Below are 14,225 nucleotides of genomic sequence, written 5' to 3' on the forward strand. Positions count from 1 at the left end.
CTGAGACTCCAAGCCCAGAGAAGGTACATTAAAGCACAGTACACCAACCCCACAGGTCCAGCAACCTCCATGTGTGAAGACTTCATCAGCTCCAGAGACTGGCTATCCCGCCATGGACTGAAGGCCCAAAGACTTCTGCTGTATGACGCACTGGTGGACTGCGCGTTCCGTCACTCGGATGGAGTCGTGGATGTGAAAGCCAAACCCGAGTGTGGGAGCACAATGGCTGATGCTGTGAGTGTCAACACCAAATGGAAATCCCCCAGCAGAACTGGTGTAGAAGTATTTGGCTTGAGGTTGAGATGAATAGCATCGTTCGTGATCTCTGCCCCCTCGCAAGGAATCACGGTGCAAGCTGGTCAACGCAAAGTACTGCGACAGGTTCGCACACATGACTTGGAAGGATGGCTCGGTGGTCCACGTGTACGTCACAGCTAAGAAGTGCCGGTGGTACGAGGACATGATGAAGCAAGCCCTCGCCACACTGCAGAGGAGGTACTCCATTGCCCCACACTGCCATCAGCGTAGACCTTCCCTCAAGACCACTAGGTCTGCCACGCTGCTTGTTCCCTCCAGGTTGGAGTGGCTGCAGATGGGCAGTAGAGAACTGTTTGGGACGGTCCTGGAAGAAAAGGTCTACTTCCTGATCAACACTTCAGAGTCCATGAAGGACCGGCTTTCTCTTGTGAAAAGCAAGATTCATGAGCTCATACAGGTCAGAAGTCATTCTGCAGGTTAATATAATAATTTTCCTAGTCTAGTTCTACATTAGGGGGGTGCGGTGGCGCAGTGGGTTGGACTGGGTCCTGCTCTCTGGTGGGTCTGGGGTTCGAGTCCCACTTGGGGTGTCTTGTGACGGACTGGGGTCCCGTCCTGGTTGTGTCCGCTCCCCCTCCAGCCTTACACCCTGAGTTGCCAGGTTAGGCTCTGGTTCCCTGCAACCCCCGTATGGGACAAGCGGTTCAGAAAGTGCAGTTCTACATTAGTAGTTGTTCCAGCGAAATTACTCATGGTACACTGTGTCATTAACTGCTATGGCATGTGGGAAGACTGCACACATACACACACACAGAATGGCACATAACATTTCCATGAACATATATGGAACATCACACTCACACCAAGACCTACACCTCCTTACCATACTGGTAACCATGCCAGCCTAACACACAGCTAGTTACCATTAAGAAACCAAAGCGTTGGACCAACCATCCTGTTTCGTACATTAGTGAAAAACTCCTTGCAAGGCAATGTTGCTACAGGATCAGAGTGCTTCACCATCAATTAGGTGGTCCTGGTCCTCTATTACTACCTCCTGGGACAGGAGTTCTGCTCTGTTGCAACCACACACTCCCCTCTGCTGGCTACATACTGTGAAAGACACCAGTGCCCAGATCACCAGTTGCTTTCTAGTCCTACAGCCTTTGAAAGTCCAGGTGATCTACTGACTGGGCACTTCCTCTCTTGCTGGGCCAGGGGCTTCAACTTGGAAGCTGAACAGTCTCACCAGGGTTGGCCCCCTGGCCAGTTTATAGTGGTGTGGGAGTGCGGTACATGGGAAAACAGCATAACACACTCCCATTATGATGTATGGAAACAAGACCTACACCTGCTTTCAAATTAGCTGATGCTGTTCTTCAAAGCAACCTAGAATGTTAAGGTACTTACAACTATTTACCCATTTACACAGCTGGCTAATTTTACTGCAGCCATTTAGGGTAAGTACCTTGCTCAAGGGTACTACAGCTGGAGACAGGATTAAAACCTGCAACTTTTGGGCCCACAGGCAGCCACTCTAACCATTACACTACCACTAAAACCTGGTTACTAAACTCATAAACAAACACCCAGTTGCCATGACTCCCCTATTTAACCCCCTGCTAGACAGTGAGAATGAATGAATGTATGAAACTTTAGTAATCGCAGAGAGAAATTCACTTTGGTTACAGCAGCATGTAGAGTACAACATACATACATACAAACATTCAACATATATATGTATATATACATATACATACATACACACATAAAATAACTAAGTCTATAAATAAATATATAACAAAGGGGAAAGGATCAGTCCTGATTCCTTTCTCCCTGACATCACGCCCAGCCCGAGAGGTGCAGAATAAAGACTATTGAATCCATAAATCTGGAGTCAGTGTCCTCTTGTCCCACGAAACAGTACATTTGTCACAACTGCATATCAGAAAAGGACTTGAACCAGCTGAGGGGCCCATGTGTGATGGTAGCTGACAAGTTCCTCTGATTACAGGAACAGCTTTGCCACAAAGCCAAGGTGAATTTTGTGACTCTCAGCTCTTGCGTAGCATCCTGGAGAAGGAAGGTGGAGGATGTCACAGAAGAGAGTCTGGACAGTGCCTGGAACTGGATCCAGGGTTTAGAGGTAGGAGCCCCGGCCCAACTTGTGGCTCGCTGTTTAGTTTAAAATCCAGAGGCTTCAATCGGTTGTGTGTTTGTGTAGTTGTCGGTGGTAATTTTATTAATTTGTTTGTTGAATTGTATTTTGGGGTTTGTTAGGGCGCATGTTCACCTGAACAATTCTGTGTCCCGTAGCATGGAGCGGGTGTGACTCCATCGATTGATTAATCACGTCTGTTTGTTTCTTAGTTTTGGTTGCTATTGTTGGAGTAGTTTCGATTTCAATTAGGAATCTCAGCTGACAGGAATTAGGAATCTCAGCTGACAGGAATTAGCCCGATTTAAATAGCAGCTGGTGACCCATAGCGGCAGTGGTTGCGGCAGCCTCTTGGTGCAAAGACTCGGAGTGGAAAGACAAGGGAGTCTACCTGTGGGAGGCCATCGAGGGAGGCTGCCGGCATCGTGTTCCGCGAGGGATGCGTCAAACATGTCGCCCGTCAAAGTTGTCTACAGCAACAGAGCCGTGCGACATCGCCACCACCGGAGACCTGGACACCCTCGCTGCTTCAGTTACCTGGTTTATCCTCACCTGTCAAACCCTCCATCCTGCTTTCATTTCTTCATGGGACTCTGGAACTGCCAGTCTGCTGTGAGAAAGGCTGACTTCATACCAGCCTACGCCTCCCATCTCTCACCGAACCCCCTGGCCCTAACTGAAACCTGGATCACCCCAGACAACTCAGCCACACCCGCAGCTCTCTCCGCTAGCTACTCCTTCTCTCACACACCTCGTCCCTCCGGCAGACGTGGAGGCACAGACCTGCTCATCTCTCCCCGCTGGGAATATTCTGTTCTCCCTCTCCACCTACATGCTCTGTTCTCCTTTGAATGGCGTGCTGTCTATCACTACCCCAATCGCTCTTGTTGTGGCTGTTCTTTATCGCTCTTCTGGCCCTCTCGGCTGCTTCTTGGATGACCTTGACATCTTGTTGAGCTCTCTCCCAGGAGACAACGCTCCGCTGATGCCCCTGGGTGACTTCAACCTGCATGTTGATGACTTTCACGCAAGCGCCCTTCTGTTGCTCCTGCCATCCTTCGATCTCTCCATCCCAATCCCCTGCTACTCACAAAGCAGGCAACTGTCTTGACCTTGTATTTTCCCACAACTGTGGCTGTCCTGTCCTCTCTGTTACTCCTCTGCATGTCTCTGATCACTTCTTCATTTCCTTCCAACCCTGTCTCACCAATAATCCCTCGCCCTTTTCTGTACCCATTGTCACCTTCCGCTGCAACTTAAAATCTCTCACCTTCCTGCTTTGCCTCTGCCATGCTGTTCGCTCTCCCTTCTGAGACAAAGTCAAAGCAATCACGGACAAGTTCTCAGCATCACCCTGCCCGGTTCGCGCTGGACCTCCCTGTGAAGTCATTCTTTCCAAATTCAAGCCGCTCTCTGAATCTTAAATCTCCGACCTCCTGAGGTCACACAGAGCCACCACCTGCTCGCTTGATCTGATCCCATCTTCACTCCTACAGAACATTTCCCCGCAACGCTTCACCTTGATCTCTAAGATCATCAACTCCTTGCTCTCCTCTGGCTGTTTCCCAGTTGCCTTAAAATCTGCTCTCATTTCACCTCTGTTAAAAAAACCCTCCCTGGATCCTAATTCAGTCCAAAACTACAGACCGGTCTCCTTCCTCTCCTTCCTGTCTAAAACTCTGGAGTGGAGGGCATGTGATCAACTATCCAAATTCCTCAACTGGAACCATCTCTTCAGTGGATATCAGTCTGGTTTCAAAGTTGGTCACTCTGCTGAGACGGCGCTTCTGGCAGTGTCTGATACTCTCCAGTCGGCCAGAGCCGCCTCTCTCTCCTCGGTCCTCATCCTCCTCGATCTGTCTGCAACATTTGACACTCAACCACCGGATTCTACTCTACTCTCCTCTCTTAGTCAGCTTGGGATCAAAGGAGCAGCACTGAGATGGTTTGAATCCTACCTATCTGACAGATCCTATCCTCCTATCTGGCGGAGCTCCTGTTCTTCTCCTCTGCCTTTCTCAACCGGTGTCCCGCAGGGCTCAGTATTGGGTCCTCTTCTCTTCTGAATCTACACCTCCTCCCTCGGCCTGGTCATAGCCTCCCATGGATTCAAATACCACTGCTACACTAATGAAACCCAGCTCTTCCTCTCCTTTCCACCTGGAGCATCAGACATTTCTGCACGCATTGCTGCCTGCCTGTGAGACATCTCTGCATAGATCACCACCTACAACTCAAACTCTCAAAAACAGATTCTTCACCTCCCAGCCGGCCTGTCCTCCTGTCATCATCTATCGATCAAACTGGGCAACTCACTCATTTCACCTACCTCCTCGGCTATGAGTCTAGGAGTGACGATTGACTCAAGTCTATCTTTCTCTCAGCACATCAAAGCCACAACCCGGTCCTGAAGATACATCCTGCATAATATCCACAGGGTCCGTCCTTACTTCACAACAGACTCTGTGGAACTACTTGTCCAGGCCATGGTGACATCCCGTCTGGACTACTGCAACTCTCTCCTGTGTGGCCTGCGGATGGAGGACGAGGTGATGGTGGCTGAATGCTCCTTGGAGTTCCGGAAAGCGGTGCCCAAAAGAGGTTCCGTGGTCTGTCTTCCCTCAAGATGCTCTTTTTATTACCTGTTAATGGTCATCAGCCAGTGCAGGTGCGAGTCGCACTGTCTGAGGCATGACAGCGTAATGAACATTGGTACATAAACTGGAAAGAAACAAACTAGGTGTACTTAAGAATCAGATGTCTGCAACTATGTCTCTCTTTCTCCTAATGTAATGCACAAATTGTATTTTCTCTGAGATGTACATCGCTTTGGAGAAAAATGTCTGCTAAAACAATTTGAGTATTTTCAAGCTTATAGATGGGTCCTTACAGAAACATCAAGGTAATGACTGGAGAGCTGATGGTTCAGTGAGGTGCCTGCTGTTAATTATCTTGTTCCATTCAGGGGGGTGGCTCAACCCACATGCTCGAAGCTCTGCGGCTGGCACTGGCAGACACTGACACGCAGGCCGTTTACCTCCTGACCGACAGCCTTCCAGACCAGGTGTCCAATGTGGTCATTGTTGCATCAGGGAGCCCTATATAGAGCTGACATAAATTCACCATTGTGCTCTAGTGTGTATTTCATTCTCACTTCTCAAACCAATGAATTGACAGAAGTATTGAACACTATATAATTCAATTTAATTCAATTCAATTCAACATGACAGAGAGAGCTGAACAAACTGCCAAGGTATGGCAAAATACAGAACAGCAATAGCTGCTAGGATAAACCAGCTGGCAGGTGAGGAGAGGAAAACAAAAAACTCCCACAGCAAAGAAGGGGAGAAAAATAAACCGCTGGGGGTCCAAGTACCAGTGGCTGCCCACTACTCCTGGGCATTCTACCATGCAATCAGATGTCCCACAGTGAAATATTAATCCCAAGCACTAAATCTTGACATAAATGAAATGCCAAACAATATTTCTCATGCATGTAGAGCAAAAAAGTTACTCCCACTGCAGTAAACAAAGCTGAAATATGAAATATCAAGTTGCTTTTCAGATGTTGTGGGATGAAAAAGACTTCAGACTTTTTGTTCACAGCTGACTTCTGTGATAAATGTGTGCATTTTCTTCTCTCTTCTTGGTAATAACATGTGGTGTCAGCCGGCCGAGAGTGTGCTAGCTCATGTCCAGCGTGATCCTCTGATCCCCGTCCACACCATCTCCTTCTACTGCAGTGACCCTGCGGCAGAGCGCTTTTTACATGAGCTGTCCGAGACAACAGGGGGGCGGTACAATAGCTACCTGCCTCGCACCCAGGATGCTGGACAGCAGTTGCCCTATGTGGTGAGATCAGTTGGGTCCCCCGCTGGGCCTAATGTGGACAGAGACAACTGACCACATGCTTCATACTCTCCCATGGATAAAGTGATTCTTCAGCAGCCTTTACTCTGTGTGTGGTCATAGTATACACCAGGGGGTACAGCGGCACAGCGAGTAGCATTGCTGTCTCACGACATATGGGTGGTGTGAGAGCGCATGGGTTCGATCCCCACTCAGTCTGTGTGGAGTTTGCATGTTCTCCCTGCGTCTGCGTGGGTTTCCTCTGGGTGCTCTGGTTTCCTCCCACAGTCCAAAGACATGCTGTTCAGATTCCCCCATAGTGTGTGAGTGACACGGAGAGTGTGTTCCACTGATGTATGGATGAGTGACCTAGTGTAAGTAGTGTATCTAGCAGTGTAAGTTACCTTGGTAAGTAAGGTATGTGGGCTGGTAACACTACATAGAGTTCATTGGTAGTTTCTTTGGAGAAAAGCATCTGCTAAATAAGTGCTTACTGTGTTTTATGGACGAAACCCATAGTTACACTAACACCCATTTAGAAGGAAAAGTGATTTTTTTCTTTTTTGGAATGAACTGTTGTAAAGTTTTTTTTCTTGGATCCTCAGAGTGAAGATGTTCACCTTTTGAAGGAAGAGATTGAACAGGGAAAGTCGGATATGGAGAAGGTGTTTAAACTGAGAGCACAGTGTGTCGTTCTGGACTGGTACCACAGCAAGGACAGTAAAACAGCAGAAAAGTGAGACGTGCTTTTTTCTCTTGCACTCCGATTTCTCCCACGTTTCACGGAATGTGTGACGTTACAGCATCTTAATGTGCCTTTTTCAGGAGTTGCCTGGGACGACCCCACAGCGCCCCCCAGCTAGAAGGCAGCGCTCGACATGCGGTGGGGAACCAGGACGGCAATCGAAAGCTTTTGAGGAAAACAACTCGCCAGTCGACTCAGGCAACCTGCGACCCGGGTCTGTATTCCTCTAGAGTTCTCCATAGGGTACTGGAGCTCAGTGTCTTATTCTAGAAATAATTCAGGTACCATATATTGTATCTCCAAAGGTTTTGAACTAAGTTCCTGGCAGCACTTATGCCTAAATCTTTGCATTCACATTCAAATTTAGATTTATTTATACATTTAGCAAACACTTCCCCCCAAAGCAACGTACACAGACACAAAATGAGCGAAAGTGCACGTGAACACACATGGGTCTATATATATATATATATATATACCCATGATTACTGAAGTACAGCTTATTTGCTCCGTATAGCTTCCTTCACAGTCCACGTGTTCCAGTAGCTGCCTTTTTAAGTCACATATCAAAATGAAACTGGGCAGATAAAAAGTAGCAGGTGGTGAAGGACTAACTTTGAAAAAGTGACAGGACCTCAGGAAGGAAGCAGGTCTGAAAGAGATTCATTTTGAAAGCCTTCTTGACTGCTGGAGGGGATTCAGCAGTTGTGAGGAACAGAGGGAGCTCAATCGGGGCTGAGCTAAAAATTGACGGGCTTTAGAATTTTGCAGGGGGGTGAGCAGGCAGCTGGTAGTGCAGTGGGTAGAGCTGCTGCCTTCAAACCCAAAGGTCATAGATCTGAGTCTCACTTCCAGCTGTACTACCCTTGAGCAAGGTACTTACCCTAAATGGCTCTAGTAAAATTACCCAGATATATAAATGGGTAAATAAATAAAAGTAGCTTAACATTGTAAGTTGCTTTGGAGAAAAGTGTCTGCTAAAGTGAATAAATGTAATTTAAATGCAATTTTTCCTGCAACAACTGAACAACCACAGCTCCCCAGTAAGTTTTCTGACACTTTAACTGGCATCAGTCGCCAGTCGGAGTTGTTAGATCAGCGTGACCCTGGGGCGGTTCCGTCACATACTGCCTGTGTGTGTCTGCGGTCCCAGCATGCACTCCAGCCGGTCTGCGAGATTTGCTGAGCCGGGGGGGTGAACAAGCGCTCCGGGACTGGATGGTACCGGAGACACTATCCCTCTTCCAGGCCAACATCGAGAAGCAGAACCAGGTTCTCCACAGTGAGTCCCTTCCTTTGTGAACATAGATCTCCAGGTTCTTTTCATTCTCACTAATGAGGTAATAAATAATAAAGCATGAAAACATGACTGATTACAGCTGTGGAGAATCTTAGCAGATGTGACTCGTCACAGACAGCCACGCCTGCACGCCTCCCCACTGTCCTTATACACTCCACACTCTCCTTTATGGACTCGTGCCCATAAAACAGACATCTTAGGGTCTCCTAAACAGAGGTGCAGAAATCCCAGAAATCCCACAGTGGCCCCTTAGGAAAAGTTATACAAGTAAGATATAATAGAGTATAATAATAAAAGACATACATGAATACCATATTGCGAATAATACAAGAAAGAGCAATTAAGGAGTAATTAAGTAAATCATAATGATATAATAATGAAGCTCTAAAAACAGCGAATAATTTCTCTTTATTTTGTCTGCCGTAGCCACGATTTTTGAAAAGTATTCTGAGCTTTTTTTTTGATTCCCTTTCCAAAAAGGTCTTGGTTCAGCTGCAGGGGAAGTGGAGCAGAAGAAAGAACGCAGGCGAAGGCCTCAGCTGTGAGAGATTCATAAGTTTTTATCTAAATTGCCTTTTTTTTCTGGTTTGTTGTTGAACTCTGAACTGCTCGGGGCATTTAATGTAATCATATACCGTCACGCACAGTTGACAATGATGAAGTGTAATAATTATGCGTTGAAAGTGACTTTGGTTCAGTTAATACCCCTTTTTTATCATTTGAATTTATGACAAAAGTAATGAAGGTGGAAGATGAGCATTTTCTTGGCAGAAGCACATGGCTAGGAGGGTAAAACACCTTGGTACGGGGACCTTTGGACTGACCCGGACCCTAAGCACTCATCCTTTTGTCCATCTTTTATATGTGGTACAGATGTCTAGATGAGCCCACTGCCCACTGGTTACGAACCAACAGCTTGGTTGCCAGGAGACTGACCATGATGGACATCTTGGCCCCTGTGGGCATACCACAGAAAGCCAAATACGTCCCCATTCTGGACAAAAGAATCTATTCTAAAGTGTTTGACGAGGTAAGAGTCGTCATCGTGGTGTCGGCTGTGTCTTCATACATCAGCCGTACGCTAATATGTTCATTTGCACTTGATTTAGTTTTTCCCGTATTTTTGTTGTTTTGCCCATGCGGTCATTACACACGAACATGATGCAGGGAAGAGTAGAGTTTGGCCAAAATGTTGCACTGATGGAAATTCGGTCCTGGTGCATCACTGGTATTGGTGTGAATCTCGTCAGCTTTATTACATTTAAAATACATACATACAGTCTGAAACCACTTGTCCCAAGTGGGGTCGCGGCAAACCGGAGCCTAACCCGGCAACACAGGGCGTAAGGCTGGAGGGGGGACACCCAGGATGGGATGCCAGTCCATCACAAGGCACCCCAAGCGGGACTCGAACCCCAGACCCACCCGAGAGCAGGACCCGCTCAAACTCGCTGTGCCACCCCATCCCCTACGTTTAAAATGGAACTGAAAAATTTACATTTATTCATTTAGCAGACACTTCTGTCCAAAGCGACGTACATCTCGGCAAAAGTACAATTTATGCATTACGTTAAGAGAAAGAGACATAGCTGCAGACATGCGACTCTCAAGTAAATCTAGTTTGTTAGGTTTGTCCCATAAAGGTAAATCATATTCATGATGTTGTACATACGTACGTATTGTATATTGTATATGTTTGTATATGCTTTGTCCTTGTACATTGAAACACTACTACTCGCACTACTAATAATCATCTACATTAATAACTACATTAAGTGCATTTTACTTTTGTCTTTGTGTATATACACGCATATATAGTATATACTATATGGACAACTATCCATAGAGTCACCATGAGTCAACATTGACTCGACAGCACCTAACAACAACATATACTATATATATAGTATTCTACTGATGTATTTTAATTCTTTGATATCACACTTTCACAGTATTCTGTAGACATCTTACAGCAAAATGTGTAACAATAATTGGTCCATATGCGATCAAGAATTAAAAAGAGCAAATAGAGCCAATTAGCCACTCAGTTGCGTCACTGTAATCTCCTGTGTGGCCAGTAGTGGGGAGTAGCCACTCATCTAGCAGTGGCAGTTTATTTCTAATAAATATAACAAATAGAAATAGAACAAATATTTTTTAGAACTCCATTTTATTATGAAATGATCCAAGTTATAATGCATGACTGGCATGTAAAACTGTATTTTAAATTGCAGAATAATGTCAGTTTTCTATGTCTGTTTTTTTTTTCTTTTTCCACCCCCCCCACAAACTAGGATTTTATTATATTTTATTTATTTTAACAGCTGAGTATAACATAAGACTGTGGGAGAACTTTGGTTGCTGTTCCCACTCAGGGAGCTGTATATACAGTAATATGCAGTTTGCTTTCCTGGTCATTGTGATGAATAAAGGGATTTCTCATTCCCTCTTTTTGTAGTAATTTGTTAAAGAAATTATATTGAAAGGTGATCTATACTGATTCATCAGTGGGGGGCAGTTTCTGAGGGACTGCATTATTGCTTTTGAAATACACTGAACAGCTCGTCTTCACATGACCGGACTAGTAGAGAGGGTTAGGTCATTCCAGTGCATCATATATACCAATCATTGTGATTGGAACCTCATTATATATATAAAAAATTTTTATTTATGAGTTTTACACTTGGAAATTATTCTAAATATTTTTTTAACAGTAAGGACTCCATTCACAACTACCTATGTGGTGTAAAAACCACGGTAACAGACCTACTGAATGTTAAATGTCTAATGTGAATATTTTTTTGTATTTTATTTAGATGTAGTGTGTGTTCAAGTTTGTCTAAATCTAACTGTATTATTGTATGATTCAATATAATTTTATTTATGGTAGGTATGTTATATTCATACCTATTTATGGTAGGTGTAGTATTATTATTCATTGTTAATACTAATAATTTTACAAATGTACTCGCAGGCTGCATCATATGAAACTTTCAGCTACATGATTTACACCCCATAGGCTGGTGTCTGAGGTTGTGTGGGTCTTAGTGGGTTGGTACTATGGTGGTACGCCTTACCCATGGACCATGGACTCTACATGTGTTTTTCTGTGTTAGTGTGTGTGACCTCTGCTCTTCTTTTGGGAGCAGGTGCATCCCTTTAACAGCACCATCAGGGGCTGTCAACAGCTCACCCTCATCAACCCTCTAGCTGTGGACTTGGAGGGCTACAAGACCAAGCTGAAGGAGGTCCTGAAGATGTATGAAAGGTTAGCTCTCTGACTGTGGTGGCGCTCGGTCCACCCAATAAGGTTGCCCTCAGCGGTGTGTGGTCAAACTTGCTTCATGGCCAAACAATTTGAAGACCGCCACATCCCTAAATGAAACTGAGAAGGTGCATTGCGGAAAGATGAAGATCTTGGGGATGTTGGCGACATTGCGGTGAGTCTGGTAAGAGGTTGTCTCATGATTGTTGAGAAGGACTTTCACGCCCCCTGACAACTCGTCCTGAAAGATCCACCCACCGCACCTGAACACAATCACAAAAGGAGGAATAAAAGAGAACAAGCAACGTCAGGAAGAACCCAGAATCTCTTTGAGAACTTCCCTTTGCGCTCTTCTCTTTGGCTTTGACTTTGTCACTTAGTTAACTTTGACTTGGACCCTTGAGCCTGATCTGGATCTTGACGTCAACTTGGAATTCTACTCTTCTCTAGACTATGGCCTTGACCCCTGCCTTTGAACTGGACCACAATTCAGTTTAGACCCTTGACCTCGCACTGGACTTGGCTCAACTTTGTGACCCTGAACCTTGTTCCAAGTTCATTTCCTGCACCAGCCTCTATCCCAAACACCGTCCATCCAACGTTCCCTACCTCATCACGCTCATCCCTGCTTCAATTCCTCGTTGTTTTCATCCAGTAAACTCTGCACTTGACCTCAACCCCCATCTCTGTGTAATTCCATAACAAGATCTGTAGGAAAGTTTTGGGTCTGGTTTTAGAGCAGTAGGTAATGTAATCATTAGTAGTGCTGCTTGTATTCAGAGGGGCAGGGTTCAAATCCCACGACCTTTAGAACTAAGATGAGAAGGATTAACATGACTTTCCATCCATCCATTGTCAACGACCCACTTGTCTTGAGCGGGGTCGAGGCGAGCTGGACGCTTACCTGGCAACACGGGACAAAAGACTGAAGGGGGAACGGACACACCTAGGACAGAACACCAGCCTGTCACAAGGCATCCCAAGCAGGGCTCGAGCCTCAGACCCACCACACAGCAGGCACCAGCTGAACCTGCCGCGCCCCCCACACCACCTACCTTGACTTTGTGCAGTAAAAAAAAATCCCAGTGGGTAAATCATTGTAAATGGCTTAACATTATAAGTTCCTTAAGAGAAAGATGTCAGCTAAATAAATAAATGTCATCGAGAGGTCTAAAAGCAGTTGAGGACTGTGAGACGGATATCAGGAGGTTTTACCAGTAAATACAAAACAAGTATTATGACATGAGCAAAGCACTTTGTGAAAGCACTTTACCTAATGAAAAAAACTGAAGAGAAATCAGTTTTTTTTAGGAGTTCATTATTCTGTGTGAAGTGAATAGAGCATCGGAAATGTCATGACGTTTGACTTATCGGGACCATTACGTTGTTCCTGCAGGCGCCTAGATTTGATGGTATGGAGAGCATTGACTCCGGAGGAGAAAGATAAGTGCGTTTGTTACTGTCAGCATTACATTAGTCACCATTAACTGAACTAAAATGTTATATATTAAATGGTATTAACAGCAGTGGTGTGGTGTAGATTTGGAGAGAAATTTATTTCAAAACTGATCAGAACATATATTATGTATTGCACGGAATAATATGACTGGAGGACAAGTGGTTTCAGACTCTGTGTGTGTGTGTGTGTGTGTGTGTGTGTGTGTAACATGGCTGGATTTAGAAAAAAATGCATCAAAATGTTTTTATAGAAGTATCTGAGTACTAGGAGTAAAACCTAACGCTTAACTCAGACCTCATAGTTACATTGTGCTCCTGCTAAATTGCTCTCGGTATTTGCATAATTTTACCGAATTAGCCTGTAAAAAGTCTGTCCAGTATTGAAGTACGTAAATATTTATGCAAAGGATTTTTGTCATTTGGAGGCTTGCCAGCGACAAGCCCCTGGTTTTCAGGGAGAACCGGGAAGCTCTGCTGCAGGCCCTGGAGCGCTTGGGTTGGCCTTTGACCCAGGAGGATGTGGACCTGCTGGAGGACCAGGTCCGTTTGGGCCTCTCCTTTCTACAACAGGCCTCGGACCTGCAGCAGGCCATCAGACAGAAGATCCAGGAGCCTGTAAGTGAGAATCGCCTTCATGCATTGCGACACAGAACATGTACTGGGATACACACCTAGCAAGCCATTGGTTGGGTGATATTACCAGACTCAAGAGAACAGGCATAGGGAAGGCGGATTAAACAATTTTTACTATTTATTCAATATATTCACCATTTTTAATCGATTCCACTTAAATATATAATGTGACTAAAGTGCTTTGTTGTGTGTGTGTGTGAGGGATCAGTGCGATCAATTACTGCTGGTTATCCTTCGAGCGAAGTATGTTTTGTATATTCAGGGCGAGGTGAGAGTATTAGTTTCTAATTGGTGCTTCAGCTGTTTACAGGCATTATCATGTTTTCATGCGTCAAAATGTCACATTTTCACTTTTTTAAAAATTATTTTGACCCAGTACCATGTAAACAAAAATTTGACATTCTTTTTTTTTTGTATTTTTGCGCAGATTATGACATTTTTTTGCAAATTCCTCAAAATCACCATCTGCTAATACTTATTATGCATATAAAATGCCTTTCAAAAAAGGCATTCGCTGCCAGTTTAAGTTCCACGATGTGACAGCCGTCGAGCCAGGAGC

General features: G+C 45.1%; 1 protein-coding gene across 1 annotated transcript in view; it reads left to right on the forward strand.

Annotated features, from left to right (window-relative positions):
• The window catches only part of vwa3a (von Willebrand factor A domain containing 3A), a 31,940-nt gene that overhangs the window by 10,090 nt on the left and 7,625 nt on the right, over window positions 1-14,225 (forward strand). Inside the window, exons 9-22 of the mRNA XM_029251317.1 lie at window positions 56-234; window positions 341-495; window positions 577-715; window positions 2,273-2,404; window positions 5,382-5,480; window positions 6,086-6,268; window positions 6,871-7,001; window positions 7,091-7,224; window positions 8,164-8,292; window positions 8,791-8,851; window positions 9,184-9,340; window positions 11,457-11,578; window positions 12,972-13,022; window positions 13,459-13,648. Of these exons, the coding sequence (XP_029107150.1) occupies window positions 56-234; window positions 341-495; window positions 577-715; window positions 2,273-2,404; window positions 5,382-5,480; window positions 6,086-6,268; window positions 6,871-7,001; window positions 7,091-7,224; window positions 8,164-8,292; window positions 8,791-8,851; window positions 9,184-9,340; window positions 11,457-11,578; window positions 12,972-13,022; window positions 13,459-13,648 (1,862 nt within the window). The remainder of the gene's footprint in view (window positions 1-55; window positions 235-340; window positions 496-576; window positions 716-2,272; window positions 2,405-5,381; window positions 5,481-6,085; window positions 6,269-6,870; window positions 7,002-7,090; window positions 7,225-8,163; window positions 8,293-8,790; window positions 8,852-9,183; window positions 9,341-11,456; window positions 11,579-12,971; window positions 13,023-13,458; window positions 13,649-14,225) is intronic.

The sequence above is a fragment of the Scleropages formosus genome, chromosome 1 (genome assembly GCF_900964775.1).
Source record: "Scleropages formosus chromosome 1, fSclFor1.1, whole genome shotgun sequence".
Classification (NCBI taxonomy): Eukaryota; Metazoa; Chordata; class Actinopteri; order Osteoglossiformes; family Osteoglossidae; genus Scleropages; species Scleropages formosus.